Source organism: Danio aesculapii, chromosome 4 (genome assembly GCF_903798145.1).
Source record: "Danio aesculapii chromosome 4, fDanAes4.1, whole genome shotgun sequence".
Taxonomy (NCBI): Eukaryota; Metazoa; Chordata; class Actinopteri; order Cypriniformes; family Danionidae; genus Danio; species Danio aesculapii.
In genome coordinates this window covers 51,208,835-51,229,308 of record NC_079438.1, presented here as the reverse complement: position 1 = coordinate 51,229,308, position 20,474 = coordinate 51,208,835, and the positions used below count along the sequence as shown (strand labels likewise).

Sequence of the window (20,474 nt, the reverse complement as noted above, 5' to 3'; positions counted from 1 at the left end):
ATACACTACCGTTTGTGGTAAGTAAGATTTTTGAATGTTTTAAAATAAGCTTTTCCTGCTCACCAAGACTGCATTATTTCATCAAAAATACAGTACAGATGGTAAAATTGTGAAATATTATTGCACTGTAAAATAACTGTTCAGAAGTAGTTTATACTTTAATTTAATCATTTATTCCAGTGATTTAAAAGATGAATTTTCAGCTCCACTACTCCAGTTTTCAGTCACATGATCCTTCAGAAATTACTCTGTTATTATTAATATTATTATTATTATTATTATTATTATTATCATTTATTATTATTATTATTATTATTAATGGTAATAGTAATAAAAGCAATAAATGACTGGCGTAATAATTCCATTTGAAACCACATGCAGTGAGAAAGCAGTTATTCAAAAGTGTAATAAATATTTAACACTATTTTTTTATTTACATTTAACAAATGCCACCTTAATGAACAGAATAATTTTCTTAAAAAAAAAAACATGAAAAAAACACCCCAAACTTTTAAACGAAAGTGTAATTGAATAAAATTATATATTTTCATGTGTTATTCTATGGGTATTAGTGGGTATTTTTTAATTATTTTACAGACAGAGACTATACATTACTCAAAAAACATTATATTCTGCCTATATTAATAAACATTAGGATGTAATTTCCCTTTGCTCTTTGTGTCGCTTAGAAAAAGCTGTTGTACTCAGTGCAGTTTTCCCTGCTCACCATTAGGGGTCACTATTGTATCGAGCACCTTCCTGTGCTGTTGTGAAATTGCGAAGGCTTATGAATGGCCTCTTTGTGTGCTTTTAATTCTGTAGTTAGTCTATCATCACACTTTTTATCATAATCCAGTGTTACCAGTGCCAGCATGTGATTCATGGAGTTTAGCTGACGGTTAATGTGGCCTGACTGGCCAAGTATTAGTATGTTCCTGTACAATGTCATGAATAATAGCGTTTTAATGCACGTTAACTGTCACTTCATGCATCTGTACGAATGTCTTTTTCCCTGCCCATTTCAGGTCGATGCTCTGCGTTTGCGTCTGGAGGAGAAGGAGGCCACGCTGAATAAAAAGAGCAAGCAGATTCAAGAGGTGTCGGAAGAGAAAGGCACGCTCAACGGAGAAATTCACGACCTCAAAGACATGCTTGACGTCAAGGAACGCAAGGTCAATGTGCTGCAGAAAAAGGTAAACTCTTCATGCTCCAAAGGGCAACTAATAAATCATCCCAGCAGTTGAGACACTGCAAAAAAATGTGACTTTTTGCCCTGTTTCCAGTACAAACACTAAATAAATTGTACATCAGAAAGGATTTCTGGGTAACCCTTTAGTTTAGGTCACAATTCACAGTATTAACAAATTATTAACTAACACTACTAGCTTAATAAACTACCAAGGAACTGTTTATTAATAGTAAGGTAGACGTTGGGTTTAGGTTTTGGGTAGGATTATGGATGCAGAATAAGATCATACTTTATACCTAATAATGAACAGTTAATATATTAATAATAGGCAAGTAATAAACAATAAGGTAGTATTAGTTAATGTTTTTACTAACATGAATAAACAACGAACGCTACATTTATTACAGTATTTATTCATTTTTGTTAATGTTAGTTAATGGAAATAAAGTTGTTCATGTTAACTCACAGCACTTTAATATTAACAAGCATTGAATATTAAAATGCATTATTAAATGTTATACTGTGCTTAATAAATGCTCTACAAGATGTTCATTATTAGTTGATGTTAGTAAATACATTAACTAACATTAATTAATGAAACCTTATTGTAAAGTAGGACAGTTTTTCTTTAAAATAAGATAAATAATCTGCCGGTGTGGTAAGTAAAATAACAATATTTTAGTTTGTAATACTATTGTTTGGTAACACTTTATTTTAAGTCAAAATTCATGCTGTTAACAAAGCATTAACTAAGGTTATTAGCGCAATAAACATATTAATAAAAATTAAAGCTTATTAATAGTTAGTAAAGAGGAAGTTGGGTTTAGGTTTTGGGAAGGATTAGGGATGTACATTAAAATTATACTACTAAAAACTTCTATAAACTATATTAATATTGTAATAATAAGCAGCTAATAAGCCAGTACTGAATAACATGAATCATGACTTACTCTAAAGTGTGACAGATTATTTTAATCGGCCTACTGGCAGATCATTTAGAACTTGTTTTAAAGCAAAAACTCACTTAATTTTGACTATTTCTGAAAGCAAAGCAGTATTTTTTTACTTGTCTAGAAAATGCTTCTTGGTTTAAGATTATTTTTAGATATTTAGTCTAGAAATGAGACTAAACTCAAAAAAAGAAATATGTTTGTTTTTTTGCCATGCAACCAATGCAATAGTTTACATTGGCAAACATTGACAGAGTTTAAAGAAAAAAATACTTTATAAATACTAAAAATGTTAATATTGCAAAAATAAGCAGGTAAAAGGCCAGTAGTAAATAACATGAAGTGTGACTTAAACTAAAGTGTTACCGATTATTTTACTTGGCCTACTGACAGATCATTCTTGACTTAATTTAGATTTTTTTATTGCTAAAAACAAAGCAGCATTTTATTACTTGTCTAGAAAAGGCTTCTTGATTTAAGATTATTTGGACTAAAAACAAGACAAAACTCAAAGTAAGAAACATTTTTTTGTGTTACCGATCATTTTACTTAGCCTATTGGCAGATCATTTATAACTTGTTTTAAGGAAAAACTCACTTAATTTTGACTATTTCTGAAAACAAAACAGCATATTTTACTGGTCTAGAAAATGCTTTTTGATTGACGATTTTTAAAGAAATATTTGTACTAGAAACTTGACAACTCAAAGTAAAAATCTTTTTTTTTGTACTGCAACCACTGCAATAGTGATTGCATTCATAAATGTCAACAGAGTAAAAAAAAAAACGTTATAAATACTAACCAAAGGTTAATATTGCAGTAATAAGCCAGTAGTGAATAGCATGAATTATGACTTAAACTTAAGTGTTACCAATTATTTTACCTAGCCTGTTGGCAGATCATTTATAACTTGTTTTAAGGAAAAACTCACTTAATTTTGACTATTTCTGAAAACAAAACAGCATTTTTTACTCTAGAAAATGCTACTTGATTTAAGATTATTATTATTTTTTTTAGATATTTGGACTAGAAACAAGACTGAACTCCAAATAAGAAGCTTTTTTTTTTTTGCACTGCCACCAATGCAATAACTTACATTCTTAAACATCGACTGAGTTTAAAAATATATATATAAATACTAAAAAAAGGTTAATATTGCAATAATAAGCAGGTAATAAGCCAGTATGAATAGCATGAATTGGGACTTAAACTAAAGTGTTAAATTAGCAGAAAATGTATAACTTGTTTTAAGGAAGACTCACTTAATTTTTTCTTTGTATTTCTGAAAACTAAACCGGATTTTTACTTGTCTAGAAAATGCTTCTTGATTTAAGAATTATTTTAATATATTTGTATTAGAAAAAAGACAAAACTCAAAGTAAGCAACATTTTTTTTGCAGTGCAACCAATGCAATAGCGAATACATTCCTGAACATCATTTAGGTTATTTCCTCCCCCTGAACGTAGATGGCACTGTTAGGCCACATTCGATGATCATCTCCAGCGAAATGCACCAAACCTCACCAAAATATCCCTGTGTGTGTAAATGCATGATTTCTAAAAGTAGGGAAAAGTTGTGTTTGTGATGGCGACGGAGTCTCCTGTTCTCAGAAATGACACACACTCAGCCCGTTAACCTCAGGCTAACAGCGGGCGCCAAGCTTTATACACGTCTGTTCTGCATCTTTCATATCCATGCAGCAGCTGTTTGCTCCTTACCTCCAATGCACGTCTGATACACACAGTTTTCACCATCACCGCCGACATCGCTTTTCATCGTCCAATATTTAGGGTGCAGCTTTGAACTTCAATTCACAATAAACACATTTTGGCAGAAAATCAGCACGCACGTCTAAACTATCAAAGACGGTGTTTTGCAGCTTGTGCTCTTGTGAGTTTGTTTCAGTGGTGACCCGATCAGTCCTCCCATGAGGCAATGCTTACATCCGACTATCAGTTTCAGTTCTTCAGCGCTGAGATCACAGGCTGTGCAAACAAGCGCTCCATCCGCGGCCTCATTAATCTTGACTCGGGGATAGTCTGAGTGCACAAAACCCACCGTGAGCTCACCTTTATTGGGAAAACAGGAAGTTGTGCATCTCTCTAATGGACATTCCAGGGATAATGTTGCAAATCATGCTCCTAAGATCGCTGTAACTTGGGTCATATGTTATTTTACGGCTAAGTTTCCCCCCCAAATTAGCACATGGATCATTTGCTATAAAGTAAGACTGAAGTATGTTTGCTCGAATGCCTAATAGCTGTACTCGTTTGAATTATGGTCCTAGTTTACAGGAAGCTGAGGTTGATTCATTATCTTTGTAGTATGGAGGACCTTTTAAGGTTGAAAATATTTTCCCCCTAATGAAGAGTTTAAGATGGCAGTTGGGTTTTTATTTTATTTTATTTTGTTTTGTTTTGTTTTGTTTTGTTTTGTTTTGTTTTGTTTTGTTTTGTTTTGTTTTATTTTATTTTATTTTATTTTATTTTATTTTGTTTTGTTTTGTTTTGTTTTGTTTTGTTTTGTTTTATTTTATTTTGTTTTGTTTTGTTTTGTTTTGTTTTGTTTTGTTTTAATTTATTTTAATTTATTTTGTTTTAATATTTTATTTTATTTACTTTTATTATTTTATTTTATTTACTTTTATTATTTTATTATTTTTTATTTTATTCTATTTTGAAATTAAATTTTATTTATATTTTTTTATAGTTTATTTTAATTGCTTTTTTATTTAATTAAAATTTAAAATTATTTAATTTTAAAAGTTTTTATATTATTTTATTTTTCATTTTATTTAACTTTTACATTTTATAAGTTTTATTTTATTTTATTTATATATATTTTTTTATAAATTTTGAATTTAATTTAATTTTAAATTAAATTAAATTTTTTAAATGTTATTTTTCATTATTATTATTTTTTTATTTACTTTTTAATTATTTTGTTTTATTTTATTTTATTTTATTATTGTTTTTTCTTTCCTAAATGTGGACCAGTAATAAGCTTTGCATTGTTGTATTTTTTGTTATAATAGGAAAATATTTGGTTGAGATTTGTTGAGACCCTAACTATTTGATCCGAGGGTTCAAAAAAAAATCTAAATACTGAGAAAATCATCTTTAGAGTTGTCCAAAGTCCTCAGTAATGCACATTACTAATTGAAAATTAAATGTTGATATATTTACAGTATAAAATTGACAAAATGCTTTTATGGAACATGATCTTTTGTTAATAGTATTATTATTTTTGGGCTAAAAGATAAATTGATGATTTTAATCTTGGCTATTCCCAAAAACATACCCATGCAACAAACACTTTATTGTGGTCTAGGGTCACAAATAGCGTTCTATTCACAATGCATGTCTAAATTAGACGTTTTGTTTTGTATACTCCCATGTTTTATTAGGGTAAATAGTGTTAAAAGAAAGCTCAGTTTATATTACATACAAACAGGTTGTAGCGATAGAACAGTGCTTGCGTACTTGCTGTTTTGGGAAAAAGCCCAGATTTCATTTGAGAGTGTCTCATATATAAAGATCTGACGCTTTCTTATCGTTATGTGATCTTTCTCATAATCATTTTTGCTATTTTTGTTCTCTTTTTTTTTCGGCTCGACTGCTTTGCTTCTCTGCACAGTTTGAGTCTGAAAGCCTCTCAGAGTCATCGGGGGCACAATGAACTTTTTTTTGAAGCCAAGTGCTCTCCCAAGCCACAGAAAGAGAAACATTTAGTTTCCATTATGGTGCCTGAGTCGTTCTGTATTGCCCCAGAGCTGTTCCTAATGGTCATAACACATTGAGACAGTGCTATGAAGGTATGCATGGGGCTGCTCAACAGGACACCATTCAACACACAGGTCAAACATGAGAAAACGGAGCAGGATTATATTAAACGAGGGAAAACTGGCACATGCGTATCATTTGACATGGCAGAAACCATGACGTATCACGGAAAATAACATTGCTTTTTTTAAACTGAGGTGTTTACATCTGAAATCTAGATGTTTTAATGTTTAAGACTAAACTTCCTCAGTTCACCCAGACTGTTTATTAAATCAGTTCAAAAGCAAGTCATTCCTAAAATAATTGTGGCATCAGAACCATCAGCTCAGTAGCATAACTCCTTTTTTGCATACTTATAAATATTCATTATTTAGAACCCTCTCTTATAAATGATTTGATGTTAGCCAATTAGAGCAAAGCTCATGTAAAAAGTAGCTTTAGTTCAAAAGTCTAAAATACAAATAAATAAACAACTATTTTGCAGTTTTTAAAAGTCATTTAAAATTTTACTATTATTGGTATTTCAATGATAAGCTCACCAAAATAAGACCACCCACATTAGCATAATAATGCATATTCATTAATAAGAACATTTATCCACCCTGAAGAATAATGTGGCCTGCTTTAGATATTAGCAAATCATAAACAAGCTTATCTGCATTTAAAATGATGCACTGTAAAAAAGTGACGAGGAAAAACAATCATTCAGACAGATTATATTATATAACATAAATAAACATAAATAAAGTTGTTGTTTGATTTTTGTTTTTAACAAGTGGTTTAGAAATAATCAAAAATTTGGTATCGCAACAATAATCTCATTAGCATAAAACCGCCCACTTTATAAGAATGCATATTCATTATTCTCTTTGTATTCTATACTCAAAATATTTTTGCTGCTTGTCTAACTACATATTTAAAATGAGGCGTTGCATTCTTAAGTTTTGTTTTGGACAACTTAATTGTTTATGTTCAATCCACAATGCACAAATACAATTAAGTTAACTTTTGTGTTGAGATAACATTTTTATAGAATGCGTGTTAGCCAATCAGAGTAGCGCTGCATTCTCCAGAGTGAAAAATATGACATAAAAGTGTGTTTTTTTATTATCTTAAAAGCATTCACTAACATTGCAAGCAGACTTTAGGAAATATATTCATAATTTTGGTATCTCAATGATAAGCTCACCAAAATAAGACCTCCCACATGAGCATAAGAATGCATATTCATTAATTAGAACGTTGATCCACCCTGAAGAATAATCATAATAAAGGCCAATCATAAACGAGCTTATCTGCATTTAAAATGATGCATTATAAAAAAAGTGACGAGGTAAAAAAATCATTAGTTAGTGAGATTGTATACTATAACGTAAATAAACTTAAATTTGGTTGTTGTTTTTTAAATAATCAAAAAAAATGTATCACAGTAATAATCTCATAACATAAATCCAGCCACATCATAAGAATAGAGGCCTTCACTAAGATTGCAAGCAGACTTTAGGAAATATGTTAGTAATTTTGGTATCTCAATGATAAGCGCACCAAAATAAGACCACCCACATTAGCATAAGAATGCATATTCATAATTTAGAACACTGATTCACCCTGAAGAATAATGTGGCCTGCTTAAGATATTAGCCAATCATAAACAAGCTTATCTGCATTAAAATGGTGAACAGTAGAAATGTTATATGATCAATTAGTCATGACAGCTTATGTTTTTAGTTCATCGTAACTTATTAAACTCAAAAGTATTAAAAGTTAATCTAACTTTTGTTCTAATCAAGTTACGCAAGCTGTTTTAAGTTAGTTTAACGTAATATAAGTTTGATAGACTCATTAGGTTAATCTGATTCAGCTTAAAAATGTAAGGCAACCAAGATTTTTTTTACAGTGTGCACTATAAAAAAAGGATGAGTAAAAATAATTCGTAGAGTTAGTGATTTGTTAAATATAACATGAATAAAATAAATATGGTTGTTATTTTAAAACAAAAAAAGCGGTTTAAAACTCATATAATTTTGGTATCACAACAATAATGTCATTAACATAAATCCGTCTGTTATGATCACCAGCGATCGAGCGGTTGCAGAACTACAGATCCGCCAGTATATGGACTACAAGTTCCAGTCATGCACCGCTCTCACGCACCTGCTCCTCATTCCGTTGATTTCACACACTCACGGCTGGGAGCTGCTCATGAACTGATTGACTATATACATAGCACATAGCACACATGCACACCTCTTTGCTGACTCTTGTTTATCTGTCTAAGTTATGAATATGCATTATTATGCTAATGTAGGTGGTCTCATTTTGATGAGCTTATCTTTGAGATGCCAAAATTACTGATATTTTTCCTAAAGTCTGCTTGCAATGATAGTGAAGGCTTTTAAGATAATAAAAAAAATACACATTTACATTATATTTTCTACTCTGCAGCCGCTCGATCGCTGGTGATCATAACACCACCCACATCATAACAATCCAAGTTCATTACTTCTGTACACTCAAAAAATGAGCTGAATAAACACAATTCTTGAGTTTTGCTTCGATCAACTTAATAGTTTTATGTTCAATCCACTTAAATTTGTAAAAACTATTACAAAATATGAAGATAACTTAATCCATGTGTGCTGGGAGATTGTAAAAGATTTGCCTGGAACCTAGATTTGTTTACAGCGTACATGTTAGCCAATCAGAGAAGAGCTAATTTGCATTCTCCAGAGGGGAAAACATATTGTAAATGTGTGTTTTTTAATCTGAGAAGCCTTCACAAACATCGCAAGCAGACTTTAGGGAAAAACAAAACGCTTCAGAAGTGTAGAATATGAGCCCCTAAAAAAGCGAGACCGTTTAGTTTTTCAAACAACACACATCACGGTTACATATTTGCAGTCTTTCCTAGACTTTGCGTGTGTCTGTGTGTATAAGAGAGTGAATGAATAGATACACAACGTCCTGTGAAGTATGCATTCGTTCTCAGAGGATGGCTTTTTTTCCTGCGCTCTCCTTTAATGTCTGAACATCATTTTTATTTAATTTTTTTCACCGTCTCAAAAGCTGTTTGGCTTTGTAATTGTTTTCCCAGCGGTTCAAGCGAGAAGCTCACCATTCGAGCAAAACACCTCGTCCAGCGGCAGCCGAGAGATTTAGGCCACGCTTTTCCTCTCTTTGTTTATACTCAATGTTTTGTGTTTAACCGAACACTTACCCTTTAACAGGCTGGAAAATAACGATGATTTAATTTGCAAGCGTCAGATAAGGTGGCAGACAGATCCACAGTGGAAGCGGCCGAACGAAATATTGAAAACAGCGGTTTGGATGGGAATTCTTTCGCAAGTTCACGGCAGGACATGGCTGCAGAAAATAACATTTGTTAATGCGAGGAGGGTGGAATACAAGACACAGTTCAGCAGAACTCACTCAAGTATGTAAACTCTAGTCGAGCGTCTTGATGGAGAGCAGCTCTGTTTGGCATGAGAGGGTCGTCAGAGACGCTTCGTCTTATGTAGGAACATGGGCAGAACTTTTTCTCCCTCCTGAAATGTACATTTTACTATTTAACCTTTCATGTCTTAGATTTTCATCTGTGTTAAATTCAATTTAGGGTTTCAATTATGAAAGAAATAAGCTTTAGACTATCAACATATTGCATCTTATTTTGAAGCAAAATGTTTAAATTATAGCATAGTTTTGTTGTGCAGACGACACTGAATACATTTAAAGAGTTTGTTGACTTTGTGGTTGGAGTTTAGCTACGTCCAAATGTAATAAACACACACTATTGACTGTTTGTCAAGACATTTGTTAGCAAACTTTGGGAAGGCAATCCAGGGCATTTGAGTTCTTGCAAAACTCTTTGATTAAGACGCTGTCAGGATCCTCATGAACTTTAGCAAAGCCAACAATCGTACTTTTCTTGGAAGTGTTTACTGTAATTTATTAATATTACTGTAATATTATTATTATTAGTAGTATTGATATTATTAATAATGTTGTTATTATTACTACTACTACAAATAATAATAATAATAGTAATAATAATAATAATAATAATTACGCTTATTATTATTATTATTATTATTATTATTATTATTATTATTATTATTATTAATCTTTATATTATTATTGGCGGTTCATTTAATATAAAACTATTATTATTATTAGTGTTATAATAATAATAATAATAATAATAATAATAATAATAATAATAATAATAATAATAATTGTTATTATTATTATTGTTATTATTAATGTCGTCGTTGTTATTGTTACTATTATTATTATTATTAATACTATTTATATTATTATTAATAATATAAAGATTAATAATTATTATTATTTTTGGTGGTTCATTCCACTGTGGTGACCCCTGATGAATAAAAGGACTATGCCGAAGGAAAATGAATGAATGTTGATGTTGATTATTATTATTCATTCATTCATTCATTTATTCATTCATTCATTCATTTTCTTTTCAGCTTAGTACCTTTATTAATCTGGGGTCGCCAACTTATCCAGCACGTTTTTACGCAGCAGATGCCCTTCTGGCCGCAACCCATCTCTGGGAAACAACCACATACACTCATTCACACTCATACACTGCGGACAATTTAGCTTACCCAATTCACCTGTACCACATGTCTTTGGACTGTGGGGGAAACCCACGCGAACGCCGGGAGAACATGCAAACTCCACACAGAAACGCCAACTAACCCAGCCGAGACTCGAACCAGTGACCTTCTTGCTGTGAGGCGACAGCACTACGTACTGTGCCACTGCTTTCCCTATTATTATTATTATTATTATTATTATTATTATTATTACTATTACTATTATTATTAATATTACTATTATTTATTTAGTTATTATTTAGGTTTATTAATTGAGTGTGTTGCAATTTCATTTTAAATTAAATAAAAATTTTACCAATAAACGAAACTTTGCTGAGTACAAAGTTTCTTTTCAAAAACAGTTATGGAAATCGTAGTCTTAAAAACACTAGTACACAACAAGTCAAAAGTGTCAGCACTGTTGCACAATGATTTGAAATCCACACAGCGGTTTACTTTACTGTGACATTTTTAGTTTTCACTCAAGCGCTATTGAGTTTTACTTCATTAACAATGACTCACCGCGCATGCAAGATTTCGCCGCTTATTATCAAGCGCATCATATTTCAGCATTTCATCAAATAATCTCCCTATGCGCGTTCACTGAGGATTCGGTCTAAACCAAGAACATTCGCTGACCCCAGTGGACGAAGAGCTTCCAATTTACTTTACTTTTAGGCACTGTTTGCAACAAACTACTAGAAACTACTCTGTGCTTTTTCCCCCTCTTCTTTTTGATGGCTAAGGGGTTGGAGAAGGCTAACAGGCTTAGCAGCACAAGGAAAGCCTCTTAAACAGAGCGTGTCGGGCCTGAGTTGTGATCTTCGCACTGAGAAAGAGCCACTTACATTGTTTGTTACGTCCTTCAGCTGAGAAGAGAGTGAGAGAAAGACACAAAAACAGAGCTTTACGAGAGCGCATGCTAATAAGTGCCTTGTGTTAAAATAATGATAAACCCTACATCAAAAGGGCAAGAGTCTTAAGCCCCTAACAGTCTGATGGAGAGAGAGAGAGAGGGAAAGAGAGAAAGATCCTCACCACTTAATTGGGAGAAAGAAGTTGTACAGAAGTTTCTAATTAATTGGCTCTTTCTTTTCATTCTCTCTCTCTCGCTCTCTCTCTCTCTTTGGGTTCAAGTTGGCAATTGGCATGACATTTTCTACAGTATTGCCTAAGCATTTTAGATATGTAGAAAATATATAATATATTAATATCATCAAATTAAAGGTGCAGTAAGGTGATCTGCCTAAATTCGTTAACATAATATTTTTGAAAACACAGTTTCTCTCCTCCCATCCAAAGCCACGCCTCTTGAAATCTTGAACGTGCACCTTAAAGATGACAGAGACCCACTAGACCATGGCACTCGCCAGTTAGAAAACTTTACAGTACTTCATATTACTACTATTCTAAACGAAAAACTGTACTATATCTAGCATGTTTTCAGTTGTGTAGCAAGCAAAACTCATAATGTGCAATATTTCATGCATGCAAGGATTGCTGGCGGTGTGCAGGAATTACATTCATTACTAAGCCATACTTACATGCTATTTCAGACCGAGTAGCATGGTAAACAATATAGGGAGTGCGTCACAGTTAAAAAATAATACACTGTGAATATAAAACCAACTTCACCTCAGGATAGCAGGCTAGGCGGTATAGCGCTATTTACTTATGTTTTGTTATTAAACTGATTTAAAAAATCGACATTATCAATGTTGTAAAAAGTCCCTTATGAAATTGAATGTAGTGACATCAATCATTCGCCAGAATATTTCAGTTGCTGAACAACACTTCTGTGCATATAACCCATTCATAATACAAAATCTATATAAGCTTTGCGTGACTAAAATAGTTTTAATACATAACATTACCCGTCTAAAAGAAATACTTCAGCATGCAAAGGTAACTCTAATATTAATTCAGGTTCTTTAAAAAGTTTTGATTTAGCATTTGTTTTTACTGCTGTCACTCTCTCTCTCGTGCACGCACAAATGACGGATCTGCATGAACAGGTGCGCAGATGTACAAATCTATATTTGTTGACATACAGTTTGGGCTTCTTATCAGAATTATGGGAATTTTCGACCTGACAAATTTTATTGAATGAACATTTATTTGTCTTATAAAAATACATATAAATACATTTATCTCATTTACTTTAGTCATTACTATTGGAATGTGAAGAAGCTTTCAACCAGCACAACAAAAAATGTTTCTGAAGACAATCACCTACTGCACAAAGACAAAGAGAGAATAAAAACAGATAATAGCTCTAATATTAATAATATTAAAGTTTAAAATAGTGGAGATTATTTAAATAAGACAAATTAATTTAGTTAATTAACCATTTCTTATGGTGTATACATTTTATACTCTTTTTACACTTACTCTTTTTTTTAGACTCCTCATTCTATTCTGTCTCTCTCTCTCTCTCTCTCTCTCTCTCTCTCTCTCTCTCACTCTCTCTCAGAACGAAAGAAAAAGAATGAATAAAAACAGATTAAAAAGTATAGATTATTTAAATGAAGTAATAATAAAGAAATAATAATCTTCCTCATTATTTCTCTTCATTTTAATTTCTTAAGTGTTTGTTTTACACATTATAGCAAATGCTAATTAAATGAAAAAAAGCTTTATTTACTGCTTCAAAGGTATTTTTTTAAAAGCTAATAAAGTATCTAAAAATGTAATTTTTATATTGAAAAATAATGGTCAAACTTTAGTATGGTATAATAAGCTAAGTTTCCATTAAAAACCAGTAAGGTTTCATTAGTTAATGTGTTTATGAATGAAGAATGAGCGATACTTGTACTGCATTTATTAATCTTATTTCATGTACTGATTCATTATTAAAATATAAATTCATTACATAAAGTAAACTTGCCGTGAGTTAATGAGAATTATCAGTGAACTACTTTGTCAATTAATAACCATTAACACATATGAATAAATGCTGTAATAAATGTATTCATCATTGTTTGCTGGTTCGTTCACAACTAACATTAACTAATACAACCTTATTGTAAAATGTTACTGCAAGAATAAACCCTTTGTTATTATCACTTTTATAAAGTGTAAAATAATTTTGGATTCAGCTTAATTTAATTTGGTGTAAAAATAGAAAAGTTTGGAGCCAATTTTTAAATCATGTATATTTATTTGACTCCAAAGTTTGAAGTCATTAAATAATAATAATAAAGTTCAAAGTACATAATAATAAAACAAATCATATTAGTTATTAGTTACGTAACATAATCATTGTAAATAATGATGTAGCCCTCTTTATTTTGGTTTATGGTGTTCTTAGAGATGCAAAAGGGTTTTAGTGTATTAGCAATCCAACAGTAACACACTTGACAACTTAATTTTCTAAATGTATGCTGTTTAAAGAGTTTTAACCGCATCCTGTAAAACTCAGACCACCTTGAACTTTTGCTTAAACCCAAATAAAAGTGTCTGTTGCAATTTGCTATATAAATCTAATGACAAGCGGTTGCACAGTGGAATTTTCCTTCACCTGTCAGTTTGTATCACAGGAGTGCGACTGAAGTCATGTGATTCATAACTAGTTGACGGACCTGGCATGTCGACTAGTGCTAGAACTAATCAACTAGTTCCGTGCCACCTCTAACATGCAGTGATCAAAGCGGGGATGTGAGTTTTGACAATTGTGGAAAAAATTAAGGAAAATCTCTTTTTGTGTGTGGGAGTTTGCAGACACAAAGACTGGCGTCGTGCCACTTACCTGTCAGGTTTCACCCACTCAGGTGCCAAACTGCTCACGCTCATTTGCATTACTGAGCATTACGGCGTGTGTGTTTCGACACCACCCCATTCACTTTCAACAAACCTCTCATAAATGACGCAGGATTCGCCAAAATAAATCCTGAAAGGGAAATCATGACCCTAATGCAAATTAGCTACTAAAAATGGAAAATAAATGATAAAATAAATGAATTAAATCTGAGTTATATAAAAAGTCAAGCTAAAAATAAAAAGTAACACAATGCAAAAAATAAAATGCAAAAAACATAATACAAAATATAAAATCTGACATAAATTGATCAAATTAAGTATTAGTTTAATCATTTTGTGTCAGATTATATTTTTGTATTGTGTCTTTTGTCTTTTTCAAATTGTTACATTTTATTTTATGACATAACTCATAGGGTTGGGTCGATAGCTGATGGCGGATAGACATCATGATGCTGAGCTAGCATCGGGATCCTCCGCCCTGCCCCATCGCTAAAAATACACATTTGGGACCCATTTACAATAATACGTTGACAAAACCCCAGAGAGCAGTGCACATTGGACAGTTTATCAAGGATGTACCGCTGGATTGCGTCTCACTATAGTTGTTAAACGTGATATTTAATTAAGCTTGTCTCTATCTAGCGACTCTTTGGTCTTTTGAATCTATCAGGTAACATGGCACAGCGTCAGCACACTGCTTCAATCTTTCACTTTCTCACTTGTACTTGGTAATTTTAGCAAAAACCTCAGATCCTGTTGGTTGGTTCCTGTTGGTTGTGCACCTTTTTTACTAACCAAGTTTGTTGACACCATTATAACGACACAGATCACTCGGGGGTCAGGTAGTTGAAACGGTAAGCTACAAATATTTAATTTGTTGAATGAATTAATTATTTATAAATAATTAATTCACCTCCGCCTACGACGACGATGTTTCCATCGCGATGTTTCACATTAGACATCGTACGATACCTAATTGGTCATCGCCCAACCCTAATAAATCATTCACTCATTCACTGACACAAAGGCTACCTAAGCGAATATTTTATTAAAATAATTTATTATATTTCTTACCAAAATATGTGGGTTTTTTGTATTTATTTGTTTATTTATTTTTTGAAAGATTTTTTTTTGGCACTTTTGCCTTTATTTCACAGGACAGTTAGGGTGCACTCACACTATGCTATCCATACCGTGCGCAGGAGCGTTTCCCGGTTTGTTTAACAAGTGTGAGTGCTCTGATTTGAATCAGGCCCAGGTGCAGTTAAGTTGGCCGGCCCTGGCCTGGTTGGAAGAGGTGTGCCAGAGCGTGGTTCAGTTGGGCTTTGGCGTAGTCTGCTTTTGAGTGCAAAGTGTGCCTGAGGTCGAAACTGAAAACTTGACTTTACTTTTAAGGGACTGTTTCATATGGATTTATTAATCATTCGTACTTTTCAATGAACGCAAACTGTCATAGCTTGTTAAACCTTTAGCAAACCTAATACATGCAGTACGTTGACTTTAATGCAAATTTATGAGTGTCAAAAGTTGTGGATCTGTTCTGCAAAATATTTGATCGATTACGTAAGCGTGCTCCGGTTCGGAAGGTAAAATGCAGCATGAGTACTGGCCAAGGAGGAGAGGAGAGGGGAGGGGGAGGGGGGAATCGCACTTCGGCACGGTTCAAGGCATCTGTACCTAGTGTGAGTGGGGTTGTAGGACTGGGAAAGGTCCATGAGCCAGGATTTGAACTTGGGACACCGGGAGCACTGCCGCACTATACCACTGGGCTATCGCGTCGACAAAATTACACTTTTAATTAAAGATCAACATTTTCTGTTCAGCCTAAGAACATATTTTTAAGAACTTGATTTTATCATGAGCTAAAAATTATTAAAAGATTAAGTAAAACAGCGATTTAAATGTAAAATATAAAATCAGAAATGCTAAAACAGTGTTTTCTATTATCTTCTTGAGGAGCACGCATTTAAATAATCTTTTTTTACAGCTTTGAAAAAAGCATTTTAAAAAGTGTAGGTGTAATTATGCAAACATGTTCAGTTACATATTCAGAATACAATGTTTGACCCAGTCAGAACTAAGTATTCCAGTTAAGTAAGTAATATTAGTTGCATCAAATATACAGTATATCACTTTCATTTATGCTGTTCTGGTTAATTTCAAAGACAAGCAAAAGTACAAATATTATAACATTTTTTTGGTAAAATTTTTTTTCAGTTTCTAATAATCATTTTTTAAACACTTGATAAATAATAATAATAATATTACAATAATAAAAAACTTTTATGTAGCGCCTTTAAAAGTAGCATCTCAAGGTGCTTTACAGACTTCTTAAATGTGTAGCAGTAAAAGAAACATACAAGCATAAATGCAAAAAGAAAAAAATGCAATAATAAAAATAAAAAAAACACATAAAATAATATTATTAATAATAAATCTAAAAGGCAAATAAAAGTGACCCTAAAAAAGTAGTTTTAGGTGATGATTTAAATATACTCCGGGATTCTGCATTGCGAATATCAGAGGGTAAAGAGTTCTACAATTTAGGTGCCAAGCAAGAGAATCTCCCATAGATTTACTTGAGTACTTTGATGCTCATTATGCGCCTCAGATTGTTTGACCAATGAGAATCAAGTATTCCAGCGATCCGTATAATGAGCACAGGAAACACACTTTTTTTCTTCTCTCTTTTGCTTCTTAATACCCATCTGCCGAAAGTCTTGCAGGAAAGATCTCCCCTCCCGTCACTGCACTCTGTGGGTTTGACATGTTGTTTTGTTCGACTTTGCACATTGCATACAATTCTGATGCAACCCGCTGTAAACGCTCAAATCTTTTTTCGTTCTCTCTCTCTCTCTCTCTCTCTCTCTCTCGCTCTGTTTGTGTGTGTGTGTGTTGTCTTGTTGTGTCGTGTGCCTCTCTGTCTGTTTCCAGAGCTCACACCACACTGACAAGCAGCGGATCACTAAGTGAAACAAAACACTCTTTAATAATTCAGACAGCCCCCTCCCTCTTGCTCGCCCGCACATACACACACTCACAAATCCCTTTAAGTCTCCATGCGTTTGGATCGCTGTGACGGGAGTCTGCTCTTTTTTTGTGTCTCGTCTCGTCTTTTATCCGCTCATACACACACACATGCACACACACTCTCGGGAAGCCAGAAAGAAGGCAGAGGCGAATGTTGGGAGTGTGTGTCCATCTGCAGTACTTATGAACTCTTCTTCCCTCGATTTGCAGTTAGTAGGAATTCTGGATTAAAACTGCTCTCTGAATCCCATCGTTTGGATCTCTTTGATTGGAGGATGATCTCTTTGTCTTTTTTTGTCTTTGTCCGCTCGCACTCTCTCAGATGAAACCTAAAACTCTAAAAAGGGGATTTCGAGAGTGTGTGTAGCTACATTAGACATACTGTACAGTGTTATTCAGTTATTTAATATACTGTGATGATGAATTGCACAATATCGATATTTTGGGTAATTCAGATTACTCTGAATTTACTTAACAGTTTTGTTTATAGTTTAAATATATAGATATTAAAAAAAATCTTCAATTAAGAAGCATTTTCCAGATTAGTAAAAAATATTGTATTGTTTTTATATTTAAATTATTAAAATTAAGTGAGTTTTGTATTACAACAAGCTAAATAATATCCCACACTGTAAAAAAAAAATCCCGGTTTAATTTTTAAGCTGAATTAAATAACCTTATGAGTCCACTGAACTTATATTATGTTAATCTGACTTAAAACAGCTTGCGTAACTGATAAAATTAAGTTAGAACATGATTAACTTAAGTTTAATAAGTTACAATGACCTAAAAACATATGCTGTCATGACTAACTGATCGTAACATTTTTTTTTTTTTACTAAGCAGTAGGGTAAGTAAAATAATCCTGTTTTCAGACTAAACCTTTCCCAGTAGAGCTGTTTCAATCATCTGGTGAAATTAATTCATATCGCAGAAAAACAAAACATTGCAATGTTAGATTTTTCCAATATTGCAGAGCTATTTCAGATTATTATAAGGTAATTTTACTTACCCCATTGGCAGATCTTTTGACTTGTTAAAGTAAAAACTCACTTAATTTTGATGACTTATTTCTGAAAACAAAACAATATTTTACACTTGTCTTGAAAATTCTTAATTCAATGATTCCTTGATTTTTGGACTAGAAGTAAGACAAAAACTATACAGAAGAAGCGTTTTTTGTTTTGATTTTATTAAATAATTTTTATTTAAACTTTTAGAGTGCTTTTCACGAATATTCACTACTTACAGTGGTGTTCATAACTGCGGCAAAAGCTTGGAGACTTAATGGATTAGCTTATTTGTTCAAGCATTAATTTTTATGTTATTCTACATGCTGAAATACTGATTAACAATTCTATGACTATATATAGAGATATTTTACGTTAACTGTGCAATAAGACTCCAATAGTAATAGGTAATTTAAGCAAACTCATGACGAAAACTACAAAACCCTTTTTTTTTCTTGTGATCATTTCTGAGTAGGTAATGTTTGAAAATTGTAGTGATTTATTAAACTCACTTTTTTCAAAAACTAAAATTAACATAGTAACTAATAAATCAAAATTTTATCGTTGTTGATTTAAAAAAAAAAAAAAAAATTATATATATTATATATATATATATATATATATATATATATATATATATATATATATATATATATATATATATATATATATCCTTTAATAGATAGAGCAGTGTAGAGAATTCACAGGAAATCGTGGGGAAAGATTGGCTAATGACCTCAAGCCAGGTATCGAACTCATTGCAATAATAATCTCGAACTCTCAGTAGTGATTATTAAACCACACTGAACTGAGCTTAAACACTACAAACTGAATTACACCGTTCCTATTTACTATTTACTATGACCTTTTATGTGAAGCTGCTTTGACACAATCTACATTGTATAAGCGCTATACAAATAAAGGTGAATGAATGAATGAATGAATGAATGAATGAATAAGGTTGCCGTGAGCACTTTGGTGCTATATGTCATTGCACTTAACCACTAGGCAATTGGCACCAACATCGCTGTTGGTTTTAATTCATTAACTAACATTTACTAATAAGACGTATTGTAAAATTCTAAAAGTACAATAAATACAATAAAATACAATAAAATTTAGTGTAAATGTCTCTTTAAAATGATTTTGCAATTAAGTTTCTTTAAAACATTAGCTTACTCTGAACACGCATATGAGATGAAGCAATACACTAAATATTTTCTTATTATTTAACCTGTTGATGTAACTTTTATTGCAACGTAGGTTATTACCGTAATAAAATCTTCAGCAATGAATCATTATATAAAATCAAGTTTGATATAAGCCGCTGTAAGCCTATAGCGTACATCTGCAGTACAAACTGGTCCCTCAATTGTAGTTAGCAGGAATTCCGGATCCATTTCAGAGTCCCACTTTCTGTCCTTTAATAGGCTCCTATTTAAACGTAATCATCATTTGGCTTGACATGAGCCCCTCTTCTTCTTAATCTAGATCCCAAAGTCTGTCTTCCTTCCACAAGGAAGATGAAGGCATTTTTCCTCCATTAGCCCCACACAGGATTGCAGTTTTCTGCTCAATGCTCTGATTGTTTTCCAAAATATAATTGAAGTTATCGTATGACTCTGCACATACATAATGTGAGCGCTATGAAATATTCATGAGCGAAATAGTGTGTGTAGTGTGTAACCTGAGACTCTGGGGGATGTTGTGTAATGGGGCAGAGGAGCGTAATCAGGTTGTGTTACACAAGCGGGTTTCATGGGCGACCGCAGACAATATCGAAGAAACTGAAGTGACGTTTGAATGTGTGTGTGGGTGTGCCGTCGGACAGGTGGAACTGTCAGGTGTGATTAATGAAGGGCCTGAAATGTTTAAGCATGCGTATTGGACATGCACGTGCACACACTTCTCCCGTTTTCCCACAGTCTTTCAGAAATTCAACCAATCAGCAACACCCCTCACCCCAAAGTTCAAGTCTTTTGCTTCAAACTTGCTGAGAGTAACCCCAACATCTGTCTAAACATGTCTGAAATTGTTTAAAACAACAAACCCCGCCGTACTTTTTATTATTCAACTTTGTTATTATTAAAGTAGTTTTTTTGGGGCAAATTCATTATAGAGTTTCTTCTCACTT

At 32.6% G+C, this 20,474-nt stretch overlaps 1 protein-coding gene across 4 annotated transcripts in view; it reads left to right on the top strand.

Annotated features, from left to right (window-relative positions):
- The window catches only part of erc1b (ELKS/RAB6-interacting/CAST family member 1b), a 321,625-nt gene that overhangs the window by 61,450 nt on the left and 239,701 nt on the right, over positions 1–20,474 (top strand). For all 4 annotated transcript variants that reach the window (XM_056456008.1, XM_056456007.1, XM_056456006.1 and 1 more), the window contains one exon: positions 1,026–1,193. In XM_056456008.1, the coding sequence (XP_056311983.1) occupies positions 1,026–1,193 (168 nt within the window). The remainder of the gene's footprint in view (positions 1–1,025; positions 1,194–20,474) is intronic.